At 37.9% G+C, this 18,013-nt stretch overlaps 3 protein-coding genes across 3 annotated transcripts; all 3 read right to left on the bottom strand.

Moving 5' to 3' along the window:
* Window positions 1-2,037: 2,037 nt before the first annotated feature.
* LOC120495287 (granzyme B-like) lies at window positions 2,038-4,196 on the bottom strand. The gene is made up of 5 exons (XM_039694780.2): window positions 4,137-4,196; window positions 3,901-4,051; window positions 3,672-3,810; window positions 3,195-3,455; window positions 2,038-3,112 (listed from the first exon to the last, which is right to left on the bottom strand). The coding sequence occupies exons 1-5, from the start codon at window positions 4,192-4,194 to the stop codon at window positions 2,963-2,965; spliced, it is 759 nt and encodes a 252-aa protein (XP_039550714.2). The 5' UTR covers window positions 4,195-4,196; the 3' UTR covers window positions 2,038-2,962.
* Window positions 4,197-8,367: 4,171 nt separating this feature from the next.
* LOC120495289 (granzyme B) lies at window positions 8,368-11,223 on the bottom strand. Its single transcript, XM_039694782.2, has 5 exons — window positions 11,086-11,223; window positions 10,782-10,932; window positions 10,337-10,469; window positions 8,987-9,238; window positions 8,368-8,564 (listed from the first exon to the last, which is right to left on the bottom strand). Exons 1-5 carry the CDS (start codon window positions 11,138-11,140, stop codon window positions 8,394-8,396), a joined length of 762 nt encoding a protein of 253 aa, XP_039550716.2. The 5' UTR covers window positions 11,141-11,223; the 3' UTR covers window positions 8,368-8,393.
* A 4,038-nt stretch (window positions 11,224-15,261) lies between these two features.
* LOC120495207 (chymotrypsin-C-like) lies at window positions 15,262-16,989 on the bottom strand. Its single transcript, XM_039694649.2, has 5 exons — window positions 16,890-16,989; window positions 16,612-16,762; window positions 16,001-16,115; window positions 15,563-15,823; window positions 15,262-15,487 (listed from the first exon to the last, which is right to left on the bottom strand). The coding sequence occupies exons 1-5, from the start codon at window positions 16,954-16,956 to the stop codon at window positions 15,332-15,334; spliced, it is 750 nt and encodes a 249-aa protein (XP_039550583.2). The 5' UTR covers window positions 16,957-16,989; the 3' UTR covers window positions 15,262-15,331.
* Between the last annotated feature and the right edge of the window lie 1,024 nt (window positions 16,990-18,013).

The following is an 18,013-nucleotide window of genomic DNA, read 5'->3' as shown; positions in this document are numbered from 1 at the left end:
TCACTCCCACGCCTTATCCTGAACTCTTGTTGAGTCTGCTACCTGGTTGCCTAATCCTAATCCTAACCCCACTCCCACGCCTTATCCTGAATTCTTGTTGAGTCCGCTACCTGGTTGCCTAATCCTAACCCTAACCCCACTCCCACGCCTTATCCTAAATTTACCTATACTGGGGACTCAGGGGGAGTAATAATCTGGCGGTGGTCAGAATTCAGCACAACACTTCTCACCAGTGCTGGGGAGCGCTTGTTTTCTAAACTGGTGCTTGTCATAAACAGGAACTGTTAATTTGACAATGCTGAATGCCATTGACCGTGCTCTGACCCAATTACAGCCTAATCTGCTGCCCATTGTTGCCTGCAAATTTGACAATGCTCAACACAATTGGATCAGAGCCCTGCCAATGCTTTGGAAATGTAAAGCCTTTTTGTCAATAAAGCTACTTGAATCTGCATTTGTCAGTCGCTGATTGATTACTATTCAGTTTTTCAAGGAAAGTCTGTTCACTCTGCGGCCATATTAGCAACGCCTCTGGGCCATCCAAGACCAAGTCCTATCTATTGGAATGGGGGAATCCTGAAATCTCAAGAAGTGCTTGCTGTACTCACAATTAAGTCACATTTTAAATCAGCTAACATAATCAGCAACATAGTGTCGGCCCACATCTCGTACACATGGATTTCACATGGCCCAGATCTAGGCCGACACTATGTTGCTGTCTGGGCTGGCCCGCACTGTCCTACAGATATTGTTTCATAGACTCAAATTGTGTTTAAAAAAAACTTAATTTCCAGGCTAGACCAGCCAATGCATGTGTAGTCCTAAGTGCGAGCCTCAGCTTGGAACGGCAGCCGCAGTGACGCAATAACTTTGCAAATCAGCAATTGGCTTAATTTTTAAGAAGGCAGGATGTATTTTGCTCAGGGTTGCTGCAATACTCTTGTGTTACATGGTGTTCAGCCGCAACACCGATTACGTCACTTGCCCACCACTGCACCGCCCCCACCATCATTCTGATTTTTGATAGTAATAAAAATCATTTAGTCAAGTTAGAGAACAGACTCTACAATTAAAAGCTGAACACATCTGCTCAGCGGCAGGAGACACATTTCGCTTATCACGTGGCGGAAGATTTGGTTCCAAAACATAATGTAAAAGCACCTATTTTGGCAATATTTTGGATTTGAACCCAATGCTTTTAGGGAACCTGCGAAGGGTTAGTTGGTTTACTAGTTTTGGTGTTCATTAAGAATAATTGGCTGATGAAGCCATCATTCGAGCAATTGCTGCCCCTGAATTGCCGCTAATTCGAAAGTAAAATGTCTACTTCTTTATTTGGATTTTGACTCTTAGTTAACATGATAAAGTGTTTAAGGTGTTGCCCTGGCCTTCAAATTCCCCAGATCTCAATCCAATTGAGCATCGATAGGATGTGCTAAACCAACACGATCAATCCTCAACAGCTCCACCTCTCAACAGAACTTGAAGGATCTGCTGCTAATGTCTTGGTGCCAGAGACCATTTTTATAAAAGCCACTTAAAAGCTCCAATTAAACTAAGGCCTAATCCTGGCTTAATCTAAGAACTATGTTTGAAACCGTGCAATTAAGCACATCACATGTCGTCTTTATATTGTGATTTTTGGCCTGTCCCACTTTTGAGGTATTGGCCTTGACTGTAATAAATAATTTTGGCTAAATTCAGTTTTTCCCACATCATCAAATCTAACTCTAACATTTCCCAATGTTATCAATTAACCTTTTATGAATGCCAAACTCCTCCGTTCAATGTCTGTTTGTTTAAAGGAAAAACGACTTCATTAGTTTAAGAGTTCTAGAATATTATTGAAGGAAAATAACATTTCAAACCAAAGATTTCAGTCACTGGTTTAATATGCTGTCCATCCCTAGTTTTTATGTCTGTGTATGAATGCATTGTTTCTCTAAGTTAACCCATATTAAACTCCCAAGCAGCTCATGCAAATGTTTTTCTGCATGCCCATAGTTTGTCATTGTGAAAATACAGACTCAGTCATTAGCAAAACTATTTATTTGATCAGCAATGTTTAATCATAATTTGCAAAATACAGTAAGCATTACATTTTTTAAGCATGAAATGTCCATCATTGAGATGTCCAAATGCGTTTTCACCCTTCATACTGAATCACATTACGTTTTGAACAACAATTGAAAGTTTGTAAAATGTAATATGGAGATTATAATGGTATAAACCAAAAATTTCTACTTTATTTTTGTTTTACGCAATTGTGCTCATGGTTGCAGAAATAACTAAAAAATGTATCTTGAAGTTGTAAAACTTCAAGGTGAATCCTAATTTGAAGATAAAAATATATGTGTTCTGGCACTGGCTCATTAAAATTGACCTTTCATATAGACACAAATGTAGTCTTTTGTATAGTTTATAATCCCGTGTTGCTTTGTCTAATGTAAAATAAATCATGCCAATTATTTTGATGGAGTTCTTCTGTGTAAATGTGTTTTTTAAACATTGTTTACAAAGCTATGGGAGTTAATCTCGGAAACGATCTGGTAACCACATAAGAGCACAAGTTAGTAACACTATTCAGCTTTACCACAGAGTGATGCTGCATATGTGTCAAGATGGACCCCAACCATTTTCTGCAAGTCTTGACTCATTTTGAAAGTTTTCTGTGGCCGCTTACGTTTTATTAACAGATGTTAGATTAAGAGAACTTGTGTGTGGAAAAAATACAGGGTTTGTGGGTTTTGTGTGCATTATGGCCTAAATAGATGAGCAGAGATCTGTTTCAACCTACGGAAATACAACGAATGATGAGAACTTAGAGGAAGGAATGTGGCAGCAAATGCACGTTCTGAAGCAAACATGCCTCATGCACCTACAAGATCTAAGAAACAACAAAATGATACTGAATGACAACACAACCCACCCTGCACAACAATACAATTCAGTTTCAACGATATCAGGCACCTCCATTGATCACCTTCTTGATCCAGACTCTGTATTTTGAAATTTCTGTATAAATATTGGGAACATTTGGGTAGTCGCAGCGATCCAAAGAGACGATGCCCACCGCTTTCCCACTGCACACTAGCGGTCCACCCAAATCGCCCTGCAATAATATGTTTGATATTGATTACAATCACATCGTTCGTACAATCACAGATTATGAACTATCCCCAAAATAGAAGTACCTGACAAGCGCCACTTTTAGTCTTGGAGCCTCCAGCACACAGGATGTTTTCTGGGAGGTTTACTTGCAGTTTTTCCCACATAGTCTTGCAGATTGTGAAGTTGATAGTCAACACGTCTGTGACCAGCAGATCGTTCACCATGTTATCCTTTTCGGTTTTACCCCATCCAGCAACCTGGCACTTGGATTTAGGCTTCAGTGGTTTGTCCTTGCTCCGGATTTTGATGGTTTTCACACCTTTGGCTTTCAGCTTCTTGGACAGCTAGAATTCCACACAAGAAAAGTGCAGTTTGAACACTGGCTGGTTATGTATTTGTTCAAATACGTATTTTAGATCATTTGTAACCCTCAAAAAATCTACAGACTGCTGTTTTAATGGCAAACAAAATAAAGAATTTAATTGTATTTAAATTATGACCTCTTAATAATTATTATTATATTTTCTAAAACATTTGAATTTATTAATGAAATATTGTACCTTCAGAAGCATGATGTCATTGCCAGTTTTCACGTTTTTGAAAGATGGGTGCTTATGTTTATGTTGCACTGTATATCTTCTCAGATTCGCCCCTTGTGAACTGATGTTGTGGGTGCCCAGGACCACAGTCATGTTGCCTCTTTCACATTAAGACAATTACAGATTAGTGAACAGTTTTGTTGAACAGCAAACATATCCCAGTTTAACAGTAGACTAACTATCATATTACCTTTTATCGCAGTGTGCGGCCGTGAGCACGTAGCTCGGGTCGATCAGGAATCCTCCACATTTGTGTTGTCCTTCAATCTGAACTGATGCCATGTAAAGCATGGAGCTCTTCTTGGCTTTTTTGCCATTGATGATATCAGCTCCAAATGCGCCTAAACCAATCAAGATGCAAGTTTGAGTTAACCAGAAGCAGTTTAGTCATTATCGTATTATCAGTAAAGCATGATTTCTACTAACCAGTCAGTGTCAAGCTTGTCAAAGCCACTGAGAGCAAAAGGCTGTACGCTGTAGTCATCTTGGCAATATGCTGCTAAAGAGACCAACATTCATTTATATAGGTCTCTACCACATGACACATCCTGACTGACAGAGATGACGCAAAATGCTGAATTTGCAACGTGATCTCATGAGAATACGTATGTATGTGTACGTAAAGTGTCGTTCTATCATACGTATATATAATTACGTTTTATATGCGCAGAAACGTATAATACTGACGTATTTACAGTACTAAAACGTAAAATATTTACGTATTGATAGCACAAAAACGTAATTTATTTACGTATGAACAAATCCACCGACGTACACATTGTACGTATCACAATTTATGCATATTAATATCGTAGCATTATGTTTTGACTCTATTGCATCCCACTGTCTTATTAATGAAGTTTTCAGTCGCATTATTGATATAATACTCATAAATATTAACATTTTGCTCGTTTCGCCTGCATGGTGTATAAAACCTTAAAAAATACATTCTTTAACGTTACTCGTTCAACCATTTTGTAATAGTTTATTTACCTTGAGACACATAAAGCGTTTTCTCCTATAAAACACAACAAAAATTCACAAAAGACATCAATTTTAATAGTTTGATGTAATCCAAATCTTTAGAATCCATAGTTGTTTGCAAGAAACAACTCCTAATTCAGCGATTTCAGCCTCTTATCCAGTCGTGACTCGTGATCTCCATTCTCAGCAGCGACCGTAACGTTACAAGTCAAACCCCGCGCTGGTGATGAATTCAAATTCAAATATTGCGCCCATACGTCATCTTTTACGGCAGCGATATCAAACGTTCATTGGCTCTTCCCTGCTTCGTCACAGTTTGCGACATGAAGGACTGTAGACGGTTGGTTAGTTTAGTTCATTTGAATTTTGAAATGGAGAAGCGCGAACCAACCGAAGCCGGATTAACATTTTCATTAGTAATTTAATTTCTGCTCTGTACTTCATACAAAACTATTACAATACTGCCAGAGAGAAGACTGCGACTGCAACGCTTCATCATGTGAACGGCTTTTGGTATCGGTTTTGACATTTTCGCAATAAATAAATTATTGTGATTATACTTGTCTGTTAGTTATGTTTTTCTTCATAATTGTAGTTTTTTACGTAGTTTTAAGGAATTGTTATGGTAGGTTTAGGGGTAGGAGTAGGTGGCTCAAAATATATTTTAATGCTATATTGTTAATAAAACTGCCCTTTCCCAACACCTGTCTGTTACGTTTTATCCTTTTTTATATTAAGTATAAAATGGGTATGTTTAGGTTTGGGATTAGGGTTACGGGATCTTACATTTATCTATAAAATAGTAAAAAGGGAAATTATCCAGATATCTTTATGATATAGAATATACGTAAATATTTTACGTTTTGTAGCTGTAAAAACGTAATAATGTTACGTTTAAATGTTGCAGATACGTCTATATTATACGTTTCAGCATCTATGCAAACGTACTAAAAAGTACGTTTTCTATCTTTGCAAAAACGTAAAATAGCTACGTATTAACAATGAGACCAGGCTGGAATTTGGCACCTATTGTATAGTGTGCTTCAAAAACTTTTGCTTTCCTTGAATACAAGATCTTCTCCAGCATATATTAGTAAAACTATGGGGAAAACTCAATTTTTGTGTGATCTGGTTTGATTTAAACCCCAAGTCATGGCTTATTTTGATGTGGCATTTTGAATAGGGTACAGACTAGTGTCCCACTACTTTATTTAATGCATTAGATGTACATTTCCTATTTTTTTGTGTGTGTGCAAATGTTAGATAAGTTTGGTTTTATTTCATCTAGTATACAATATTAGCTAGTTTTACACATCGAATGTCTGATTTATGGTAACTTTGAGGTGTATTCAGTCTCCCAGCCATGTTTAAGATGGATTTTGTCTGAATGCATTATTTCTCTAAAGTAATCTACACGCAAGCACAGACATGTTGAGGTAGTTTTTGAGCATTCTCGTTCTCATTTATAATCTCAGTAGAATCCATAATCTAAAAACCTACAATATGGCAATTTATGTTCTGTCTGTATTTCTTCCAAGATTTCTTGCAGTTGTGGATGTCAACAGTAGAGACACTCAAGGCCAGAAGTTCATTACCTGCTTTACTAACCCTTACCCTTTAAACCTACTTTACTCTACTCCTCTTCAAGAACAGTCATCTCTTCATTGGAATCAAATACAACACAGGAAGTCAAACTCACATTTACTCATTCTAATGTCATTTGACTTCCAGTGGAACCAAAGATCAGACATTCTAAATAGTTTTTCTTTCCATTTAGTGGTAAACATGCATGGCTCATAAAAGGCAGGACAGTAAAAGTCATTATTCACAGAACATCTTCCCCTTCAGTAAGCTGTTGACTTGATAACCACTGCAACCAAATTAGTGAGTCAATGGGCCTATTTTAACGATCTAAGCGCATGGTCTAAAGTGTGCAGCACAAGTGCGCTTAGTGCGTGCCCAAACTCACTTTTATAGTTTAACAATGGGAAAAATGGTCAGCACACCCAACGCATAACATAACATTTTGGGCATAACATGAAATGAACCAACCAGAGTCTCATCTCCCATTACCTTTAAAAGCCAGTTGCGGTCACGCCATGGCAAATTCGCAATTTACATATAGCGGAATTAAAGGCGCATATTACTAATGTGCCTTTTAAATAAAAAAAAAAAACAATACTGCTATTTCAGTTGCCTCAAAACAGCAATGTGCCAACAATGCCCCAGAACACACCTCGTTTTTAGACCTGCACGCCCATGGGCGAACAGATGGGTGCAAATGCATTTTCTATTTAAACAACGTGGCACAGGACGTGAAAATGATAATTGCGTCGGGCTGAAACTAGCATAAAACACGTGCGTCGCGCCTGGCGGCACTGTATGATAGGGCCCAATGATTTAAACTGACCAGATCAGTTAATTGATGATTATTTTGAGCCAGTTCTTTTTTTAATAACCGCTTGGTATGATTCACAAATCGAACTGAACAATTTATTCATGAATTACTTAATGATCTGGTTACAGCAGATTTCTTGAGGAATGCTCACTGGAGAAAAGACTTTCACTGAATAATTACTTGCATTTTGGCCTGTTCTTCACACAAAGCAATCTTTTCAAAGAAGAAAGAAAATCATTTGAGTTTGCAACAAACTGACAAATGTTTGGGTTAACTATTTCTTTTAAAAAGCTATGTTGTAAAAACTGTGTGTGCAAATTGCAGCTGTGGGCACATATTTAGAAATCCTCCATGTTCATGTTTTTTTTCCGACCTATACCTAAAAATAGGTATTTTTTTCCGACCTAAAATAACTATACACTTAAAAAAAGACCCTGTAATGGCACTGGTGCAATGTGTAAAGGTCAAGCATTACTAATGAAAAAAGCTAGCTGTGAGGTGCAATGTGAATCATAGCCGTGGCGAGCAGAATCGCAGTAAAGCCCCTCATTGTGCTTGTGGCATGTGCAAAATGTGTCACTGCCTTTTTACTGCTCAAAGTACAAGGTCAGGCATGCCTTCGCTTCACAGTAAACCACAGTTCTGCATTTCTTTGATGTTCTGTTATGTTTTAGACACAATATCTGTTACTTGAAAAAAAGATTTATACTAAGTTAAAATGAAACAAAACAAAAAGTCAAAGAACAGAGCAATAGATTACAATGCATGACAAGTCTTCTATGCAGCTAGAGTGTTTAAATCTGGAAAACTGCACATAAATACTTATTGTTGAAGACAATTCATTCAATCTTTACTGTAAATATAAATATAATCAAATTTAAATAGTTATGTTACAAAATGTGTTCACAGTTTAAAGGGATAAGTCAGCCATTACCACTGTTCATTGTATGGAAAAAAAAGTGAGTGAGTCATTTTTTTTATGTAGATTTCCCTGGAAAGTGCAAACACTGTGGCTTTTTTAGGTGCTTCCAGTTAGAATAGACCTTTTCTAAACTATGGTGATGCGTCTCATTACTTTTGCACAGTCATCAGGTTTTCTATTTCAGATGTCTTTGCAAACGTGTTTCACACAGGGTGTCTGACCACATGTGAAGCGTTGAGCCCCCCACAGGAAACCTGCTGAGAAGGGTCGAGGCCATCTTTCCACTGAAAAGTGTCGCATCTGATCAACATGTCAAATCAATCTCCAAAAATCCACGCATACATTCAACAGAGTATGTTGTTAGAAAATAAAATGTTTATTAATCAAGATTTTGCTTCACACTTCCCAAAATACATTTTATCCAAGGCAGAAATTTGGAAATCTTGGTGTAGACATTGGGTAATGTAGGTGAGTCACATTTCTTTGGCTGATTGAATGAAACAACACCAACTGCAACATTTTTACACACCAAAGGTCCTCCAGAATCACCCTGAGAAGTGGAGAAAGTTACAGGCTGTAAATACTATTGAACTATTTCTGAGGGCTTGGAGCCAGAGGGGCATAAGTGGCTTTTAACAAACTTTACAGGAGAGACAAAACCTGTATTATTAATCTTAAACCACAAACATTGCAACCACAGGCATACTTACATGAATGAGTATTTAAGTAAAAAATGTATGGCATGTTAACACAAGGAACATGTTCTAAAATATATATATATATATATATATAAAAAGCCTTTTTGTTGCTTTATTCAATAGAGTTTGATCTCAGATAGGTATTTTGGCACCATTGGATAGAGCTCATAGAGACCTTTATTTTGATATAAAGAACTCATATTCGCCCAAAATGCCACTTACGCCCCTCTGGCCCCAAGCCCTCGTTATGATTTCTCCAGAATTTACTTTGTACCTGACAAAATCCTCCACGACCCCATGCGCACACCATCCTTGAGGTGGAGTATGGCTTCCCCCAGTACTTCTGACATGCTTTTTTATCAAAGATTGTGACATCAGCCTCCATAAGTTTATCACTTGCTGGACCATTGGTGGTTAATTTCCCCCATCCGGCAACACTGCATTGGGCCTTGGCCTTGATGTCCTTATCTTTCTTTGGTATGGAGATCCAGTCAACTTTGTTGGTCTTGTTGACTTTAAAACGCAGCTACATCAAGTAATTAAATCGTTAATGCTGATCATTTTTCAAAACTAATATCAATAACAAACTTAACCTAATTATTTTATAAGGATAATGGGAATACTAGGTGCTAGTACTTTGTAATTGCTACATACATCAATAAGCCAAAATATTATGACCACCTGCCTCCGAATTTTGTATAGCATATAGTTGGGCTGAATCCCAATTCTCTGTCTTACCCCTTCCCCTTTGTCTTACACCCAGCCCTTGTCCCTCGAAACCGAGTGGTAAGCGCTAGTGCAAACATACCCCTATAAAATGAGACACCACTCGGTTACGTCATCTTACATCGTCCTTAACTGGCGTCTGCGTCACCCGGGGCGACAAGTGTTGATCACAAACTTCTTGAAACTTTCAAGATGCCGTCAAAATGTCCGGAATTGGGCTTTAGCTTTCCGTCTTCACTATTCATTATGTTTAGATGCACAAGGTGTTGTTTCAATTGGACTGAATTCTTTCATTTAAATCGGTGAATCTGAATGTATTGTTGATCTAATATTCCCGTGTTTTCGTCTCAGTCGGGATCCGTTTGAAGCTGAATGCATCATCTGAGAAGCTAATCGCGTACGTGTCGGTGTCAAATAATGTACACATAATGAATGGCGACTGTAGAAAGCAAAAGCTGAATCCTGGACATTTTGGGTGATCTTGAAATGTGGGACTGATTGTGCAAATCAGCAATGTAACGTTAGCATAGCCTAGCGTAGCAAAGTAGCGATTTTTAAAAACTTTAAAAACGTTTCAATAAACAACATAGTTGTAAATATATATGTATAATTGTGTAGAGCACAAAACAAGACAGTCATATTTTTTTATCAATCATTTAAGCGAAAAAACTTGTGCATTTCTTACCCCTTGGTTTCAAGTAAGCTCGTGAAAATTCTTGGTCTTAAGGGGTATATACCCCTTCACCTTACCCCTACCCCTAGATCAAAATGAGAATTGGGATAGCCCTTCCTCTCACGTGAACGCGCAAAACTAAGGGGAAGGGGTAAGACAGAGTATTGGGATTCAGCCTTAAGAATTAAATATTTTTGCTTTGAAAAATCTTGCTGAATCATTTACCTGAAGTAGCATGATGTCATTTAGCAGACTCTTAGACTCATACCCAGGGTAGATGTGGTAGAACTTGACTTCAATGCGGCTAGTACCATGATTATGGTCATGAGCTCCAACCACAACTGTCAGCTTCTCTCCTCTGTCAAGACGAAGAAGAAAGCGTGTTTTAGTTGTAAACAAGGACTGCTCAAAATTGAGTTTTGCTTTTTAGGCTTGACCTGCAGTATAACAATATGAATTTAGAACCATCTATGTTATGATGCTTCCATTACAAAGACACAAATATTTAGGTCAACTTTAGTTTGGTAACTTTGGTTTAGGTTTAAGTTTAAACACATTTTAGGTTCAAACTATATTTGGCAGACTTCCTTTATGTCTTTACCTTTACCCTTTTGCGACAGCCTGAGACTCTGACTCACAACGAAATTCTAACTGAACAAAAAAAACTTACTCTGTAAAGCAGTGTGCAGCCGTCATGACAAACTGTTCAGACACAAGGAAGCCACCGCATTTGTGTTTGTTATTTCTTTGAATGGAGACCATGTAGGGTCTTGAATGAGGTTTGGCTTCCGTACCGTTCACTATACCCACATCCACAGATGCTGAAAGAGAAATTAGTTAAATAAGAATTTGACTTCTAGATTTGACTAAATGTTCCTTCAGATCAATATATTGAGAGTAGTGATAGCACTGCATGAAATCTGCATTAAAAATGGCAATGCAATAGACATCTGTCTTTTTTTAATCAGACTCACCTTGAAGGCTCAGAGATGGTAACAGTGTGACTAGCAAAAGCGTGGAGATGATCATGATGCTGTTCTGGGAAGGTTTCTCTGTAAAGTGTTAAAGTAGGCTGCATGGTATTGCCCCTTATAGCTCTCGAACTTCCTCTTTCACAGCTTCGTGGTGGTCTCACTTTGCAATGAAGTGGAAAAGATAGCTGTGCTGTTTGCGTTCTTGATGGGAGTTGACTAATCTGTGACATGTATTATGTAATCCATACTTAATATTTCTTGTAAATTCTGTTAGATGTGAGAAATCAGGTGCGAGCTTGAAACTAACTGTGGATAGATAAGACTTGCCAAACATTTGCAGGAAGATATTACAACTCAAATCCTGGAGGCTTTTCACAGTTTTTTTTTTTATTTCATTTTATTTTGACCTGTCTAAAAAGTAGGATTCATGATATCATTTCTGTTTTGAAATATGTTTTGTTTTTATTTCTGTAAGTTTTAGCAACAGGTTTAGCTGTTTCAGAAGTTGACTTGTCATTCCTTCATGTAGAAACTTCTGCTTCTGTGGCACCTTCCCCATGACTATTATCTGTCCTTTCTTGTCCAATCCTGTCACCTCCAATGGTGTTGTTTGGTCAGACTTCAATGGATGAAGGGGTTCTCCCTGGTTCCACACTGCTTTGTGTGAGACACCTGATTGTGTGACTGTATTTAGCTGTGTGGCTATGTGTTTGTGTGACCATGCTCCAACCTAAGGTGACAAAAATTGCTCTTGCCAGTTGTGATGCAAATTTGGTCCTTTTGCTGCTTTGCCAAGTATCGAATGCATGTTTTCGACTAACAATGCGTCTCTACCTTGGTTTAAATGGCCCTTTCAAAGGGAATGGTTCGATCTCTGCTTTAAACAAGTTACATTTAGTTACCGTTAAAGGATGCCGAATGGTTGACTCTGTGCCGTTTGGGTGCCATATCACGTTCAGGGCTGAAACAAGCACTGTTTTCGAAACTTTATCACATGCTTCATCTGTCTGAAAAGATACAGGATTATTAGAGCAGGCTGCCTCATCTGAGAAGTGCTGCTTTTTAGGGCCAATCCCAATTCTACCCCTCACCCCTTCACTTTCCACTAGCCCTACCCCTTCGCCTTCCCCTTGACCCTTGAAACAGAGTGGCAATGCGTAGGGGTGAAAATATTCCCCTAAGAAATGGGACACCACTACGCCTCCGTTAAACGTCATTATAAGTCGTCGCTAGCGCCTACGTCACAGGAGATGCGCTGTTTATCACAACGTCCAAGATGCCGTCGACAGCTGCAGTTATCTCAGTCGCGTGGGTTACAGCTATTTTCTTGCATTTATCTTGTGAAGTTCGCAGGAAACAACGGAGACGACGAAAATATGTTGCAGGACTATAGCAAACTACAGTAATTTTAGCGATTTTTTTACAAACGTTTCTGTGAAGAAACTGACCGTAAATATGAACACAATATTGAATGTAACATAAAGCAAATCATTATTTGTCGTTACAATACTTATTAAAGCCACAAATACTTAAATTTATGGGTCTCCTTTGTTGCTTGGGCAGCCAGCCTGGGTTAGCAGTGACACTTCTCGTACCCCTTCGTTTGAAGTGTGCTCTCGAAAAATCTTCGTTTGAAGGGCTATCTGGCCCTTCCCCCTAGCCCTCCCCCTCCAACCAAAAGAGAATTGGGACAACCCTACCCCTTCACGTGGACGCGCAAAACGGAGGGGAAGGGGAAAGTGAAGGGGTAAGGGGTAGAATTGGGATTGGCCCTTAGTCCAATCGCTGTAAATGTTTGGGGGGATTTTTACGCTTTTCAGTCAGGGCTAACTGCTCAGCTAGTAGTTTGAAGATCTTGAATCTTTGCCTCAGACTTTGGTGCCTCTGCATTTTTAGATTGCACTTCTTTGAAGATAGACACGTTGGTAATGTCTCATTTGCACTTCAATGAGACGTGTGTATCATTTGCTTGACAGGATGTATGTTTTTAACTACATACTGCTCACAGGGAACTACACTAACCTTTTCCACTGGTGGCACTTGCGCTACTAACTTTTTCAGTTACTGGCGCAAAACATGATTTGGTCGCACAAATTATTTATAGTAAGCCGCTCTCTGGATAGTAATGAGTAATAATGAAACTGTACTGCATTAGGGGTGGAACGGTACAGAAGTCACGGTTGGGTTCATACCTGGGTCCAGACGGTTCGGTACGATTTTGGTACAATGGAGTGAAAAGCAAAACAAAAATGCAGAAGGCATTTTTATAAATCTCTTAAGCCTTGTATTTTTAAGTTGTTTACATTTTATTAATAAAGGCATAGAACCAGTTTATTTGTAGTGCACTGACAATAGTTTTATATAATTAGTTTATTAATTAAATTTATAAAAAGACACAATGACCCTGATATATGTTCGGTAATTGTACTTGAATTAATGTAAAATTAATTTGCTATATTTCAGATCAATATATTTGTTTTCCTTAATTTTAATTAACACTTTATTCTCATCGGAATTATAAAAAAATGATTTACGTATAAAATAATTACCATTAAAATACATTTGATTTTCTTTTTTAATCAATGTAGAATCATGGATGCAGTACTGTTGGCAAACTGTGATGAACATAAAATGATAGTTTATATCTCTGGTTGTTGTTTCTGTTCCACAACATTTTGTATGCCATGTTTGGGGTGTGGGATGAAGAGAGGGATATTTTTAGTAATTATTTAATAAAACATTATTTAATTTATCTTCAGTGTGTAGTATTAGCCAATCAGGTGTCTTGACGTGAATCACACGATTACGATTCAGCCTACACAGCACAAAAAAACTAGTCTAAAAAACTACTAGTGATCATGTAACGTTAGTCGATGTCAATATCAGCGCTAGCAATATAATTAGTTAGCTCATGGCAGAGTTTATCAGCCGAACTCCAGAGCGCAAATCTACCTTTGGTGTAGCAAAATCACCGTAAGGTAGAGACACGGTGTCTTACATCTCTGCGTCTTTTTCCTGCCGCCATGCAGGCCCAGATGGTAGCCTATATGATTGTGATTAGCATGCCTATTATAAAGGCACAAACCTTTTACAATCATGTCCATTGATTTTGAATAATATGCGCGATGAGGGAGGGAGAGAGAGATAGAGCAAGTCAGCGCTTGTGTTGTGTGAAGACGTTAGAGTGTGCGTGCGCAGCCAGGGCGCTCTCTCCCTCGCTCTCTCAGCTCGTTTGCGCCCTGTCAAATGCATCAGTCATTCTACTATACAACACTCGCCGATCAAAAAAGGCTTTGGCGGGACAAAAAGCGGACGATCCGACAGGTTTTAGAAGATTAAATACAACCCGAAAGAAACTAAAAAAACAGACCCGTCAAAATAGTCAGTGATACATTTGCGACCCATTAAAAATTAGGGTCGCAATGGGATTTCAAAAGGTCGCATGCAGTGTAGTTCCCTGGCTCATTTACTAGTGTGTCCTAATATGTAACTATGCCATGTTTGGTCTCATCTGACAGCTTATAAACTGAACTGAACAATGGTGAAGTTAATAGAGATATTAAGGTCTCCTACAATCTAGGTATTATCGCTTAAACATGCGTTGATGAAAATAGTTGAATGTTCTCCTCCCCCTCTTGATCACGACCCACTTGCCTCATCTTTGGGTTTCCTGTCGGTCGGGTTTGCTGTTGGTATACCACTCGATTAACAATGCTTTGCTATTCTATCGTCTGTATATTTAAAATGTAACTTAATAAATTACTTTAGAATCCTTGCTTTTATCACTGATGATGTTGAAAGCTAAAGTGATTATAACTTTCATTATCTAAACATTCAGGTTAAATTCTACGTTTCCCTATCAGTTCTAAGAAAGAAACATTTAAAGAATAAGAGGTTAAAGAATAACAACAACTTTAATGGAGTCAGATTCATTATATTGGAGTCAGATAAATATTTGAATTATACAAGTCATCCTTCAACTGCCTTTTGTTCTGATTATTGGTTCAAAATAGCAGCGTAAGCTTCAAGCCTTAAAGAACAGTACTCAAGTAAATGTACTTCGTTACTGTACACCTCTGGACATACTTGTTAATATGAAATGACTTATGCCCCACATGTAATAGTTGTGATAAATGAAGACACTCAGACCGATTGATGCTTACCATGTGATGCTTTTAATGATAAAAGTTGTGTTTTTGGAAGAATTCAGGAAATACTTTCCCTTTTTTATTTTCAATAAAGTAACTTAAAATTGTTTTATCTTTTTATGTATCCATTGAAGATATGGTGAAATCTTAGTATACACATTAGAATGATTTTGTGAATTACAGTTTTTATCGTCACCAAAAGATGTGACACCAACTGCAGTGTCTCCACAAACCAAAGGACCTCCTGAATCCCCCTGTTAAAAACACAGATCAACACATCAATAAAATGCAATATCACAATTAAAACTCCATTGAAAATGATTACATACTTCGCAGGATCCACCATGGCCATATGCACACATCATCTGTGAGCCTAATTTTCCCCATTGGTTTTCACATTCTGCGTGATTCAATATGTTCACTTTGGCCTCCATTAGACAATCACTCCCTGGACCGTTCATGTACAGACTTCCCCAGCCCGCAACACTACAATCAGGATCTTTTTTGGGGGTTTTTTTTTTTGCTTTGTTTTTTTTCTTTGGTAATGATATCCAATTTACATTTTCGCTTCGTGTGATTTTTTGCCGTAGCTGTAATTAAAAAGCATTCATTATAAGCATTCATTAGATTAAACCACAGTTTATATTTTTCTTAATTTTATGAGGTTATAGTGCAGGTGCCCTGGAAGCGAGTTTTTATATGTTTTATTTTTATTGTTTCGATTTTTTTTTCTTTCTTCTGCATCTGGAACAAGTGTAGAAATTTACCTGCAAAAGCATAATGTCATTCTTCTTGATGTAGGACTTAACTCCGATGCGGACTGAACAATCATTCTCATTTTTTAGGTTGTGCGCACCAACCACGGCTGTCAGTTTTTCATCACTTTTGAAAGAAAGTAGAATTATTTTTCAAAGTTTTATGCATTCTTTTAATAAAACATATTGAGCATACTGATTTGATAACAAAAGTGTGTAAACTATATACTACTGTCATTTTATATTAAAGGGATACTCCACTTTTTTTGGAAATAGGCTCATGTTAAACAGTTGGGTTTTTACCATTTTCAAATCCATTCAGCCAATTTTCTGATATTTAGAAGAATATTAGTAACCAGACAGTTTCTGGTCTCATTGACTTCCATAGTATATTTTTTTCCTACTATGGAAGTCAATGTGACCAGAAACTGTCTGGTTACTGACATACTTCTAAATATCAAAAAATCGGCTGAATGGATTTGAAAACGGTAAAACCCAACTGTTTAACTCTGGGGGAGTGGTAAAATGAGCTAATTTCCAAAAAAAAAAAAGTGGAGTATCCCTTTAAAAGTCTCCATAAATAATCAACCATAATTGCAGTTCAGACTAAACACAAGTCTTACTTCATATGGCAGTGTGCAGCAGTCAAGACAAACTGATCAGAAATGAGGAATCCACCGCACAAATGGAGCCTGTTCTTCTGAATAGAAACCATGTAAGGTCTGGAGTGGGGTTCGGCTACTGTGCCATTCACTATACCCACATCCACATGAGCTGAGAGAGAGAGAAATGGTGCTGTTAGTTGACATATTCGCCATGACAAGGAACATGAGGCGTCAGCAATAGAGTCTATATGACATTGAATTAGTGATGAATCAATATTCAGTTCAGTCATTCTCACCAGTGAAGGTCAGATGTGGCAGCAGAGAGGCCAGCTGGAGCAGAGAGATGCTGATGATGATGGTCATGATGAAGGAGACGATCAGTGAGCTCTCATGATAAAACACTGTATAAATATATACGGGTGGGTGGAGACAATGAGCTGCTAACAAGTCTTTTTTTTCTTCAGTTTGTGGATGAGGTGTTAATCCTTGTGGTCTCATTTTTATGCCACATGTCTAGATCTAGAAGTGCTAAGTAGGTCAGCATACATTTTGTTACTGGAATATTTTTACAATTCGTAACCTTAAACAACAGTATACATTTATGGAAAACCAACATAACAACCCAAGTGGCCAACACGACATCATGACTTTTGCGTAAACTTACACGCCACTTTCGAGTCAAGTGGCGTGTTATCTCAACGCATTTTGAGCTATCCGTGTGTATGCGTGTACGTCTACGCCATTAATGTCCAAGTGATTCCGCGTGTCTGTCCACGCCGTCAAATGTCCGAGCGAAACGAAGCAAAATGTAGATCATAGATCTACATCTGGGGAGCGATCTGGTAGGGGAACACTCATAAATGCCATCAACCCCAGTGATGGGTAGGTTTAGGGACGGGGTTGAGGTAAGTGATATATTTATTTATACAGTAATAACGTTAAGTCAACGGCATTCACAAACACGCTGAAGCGATTATGCGTCTTGATAGCACGCCAAAAATGGAAATACGAATTGCCGTGTCATACACGCGCTACTTCATGAGATCAGTCTCGCAAATCTAGTAATATTTCACATATTTAAAAATAAAAATAAATATAATTGAATACACATTCATTACACTGTACTGTGTGTGTTACATTACCAAGGCAGTAAATTAAAAAAATAAAAAAAGAAAAACACTGCTTTGAGGGTGTTTTTAAAGCAACGGCTGTGGGAGTGACCGCAAACTCCACATCAATCTCTCGATATTTTCCCCCCTTTCGAAAAGTCGCAGAAACGCCATCATGGATTTTTTTTATTACACTCATGAAGCAAATGGAAATACAAAAATTTAATTTGCTGTCATCTCCCATTCACTGTTATAGAAGTTAATCAAACTATGATGACTTCTGCTTCTGAGAACAATGGAAATGTAAAAGG

The sequence above is a fragment of the Pimephales promelas genome, chromosome 2 (genome assembly GCF_988280905.1).
Source record: "Pimephales promelas chromosome 2, fPimPro1.hap1.1, whole genome shotgun sequence".
NCBI classification, from domain to species: Eukaryota; Metazoa; Chordata; class Actinopteri; order Cypriniformes; family Leuciscidae; genus Pimephales; species Pimephales promelas.
This window is presented reverse-complemented; position numbering and strand designations above follow the sequence as displayed.

Bases quoted from the DNA above. Each gene is read 5' to 3' on its own strand.
- LOC120495207 (XM_039694649.2), bottom strand. From the start codon at position 16,956: ATGACCATCATCATCAGCATCTCTCTGCTCCAGCTGGCCTCTCTGCTG. The intron at 16,116-16,611 runs GTAAGACTTGTG...TTCTTTCAAAAG, and splicing joins GCTGCACACTGCCATATGAA to TGATGAAAAACTGACAGCCG. The intron at 15,824-16,000 runs GTAAATTTCTAC...TTTTAATTACAG, and splicing joins ATGACATTATGCTTTTGCAG to CTACGGCAAAAAATCACACG.
- LOC120495287 (XM_039694780.2), bottom strand. From the start codon at position 4,194: ATGACTACAGCGTACAGCCTTTTGCTCTCAGTGGCTTTGACAAGCTTG. The intron at 3,811-3,900 runs GTAATATGATAG...TTAATGTGAAAG, and splicing joins GCCGCACACTGCGATAAAAG to AGGCAACATGACTGTGGTCC. The intron at 3,456-3,671 runs GTACAATATTTC...GTGGAATTCTAG, and splicing joins ATGACATCATGCTTCTGAAG to CTGTCCAAGAAGCTGAAAGC.
- LOC120495289 (XM_039694782.2), bottom strand. From the start codon at position 11,140: ATGATCATCTCCACGCTTTTGCTAGTCACACTGTTACCATCTCTGAGC. The intron at 9,239-10,336 runs GTAAATGATTCA...TACTTGATGTAG, and splicing joins ATGACATCATGCTACTTCAG to CTGCGTTTTAAAGTCAACAA. The intron at 8,565-8,986 runs GTACAAAGTAAA...TCCACTTCTCAG, and splicing joins GTCGTGGAGGATTTTGTCAG to GGTGATTCTGGAGGACCTTT.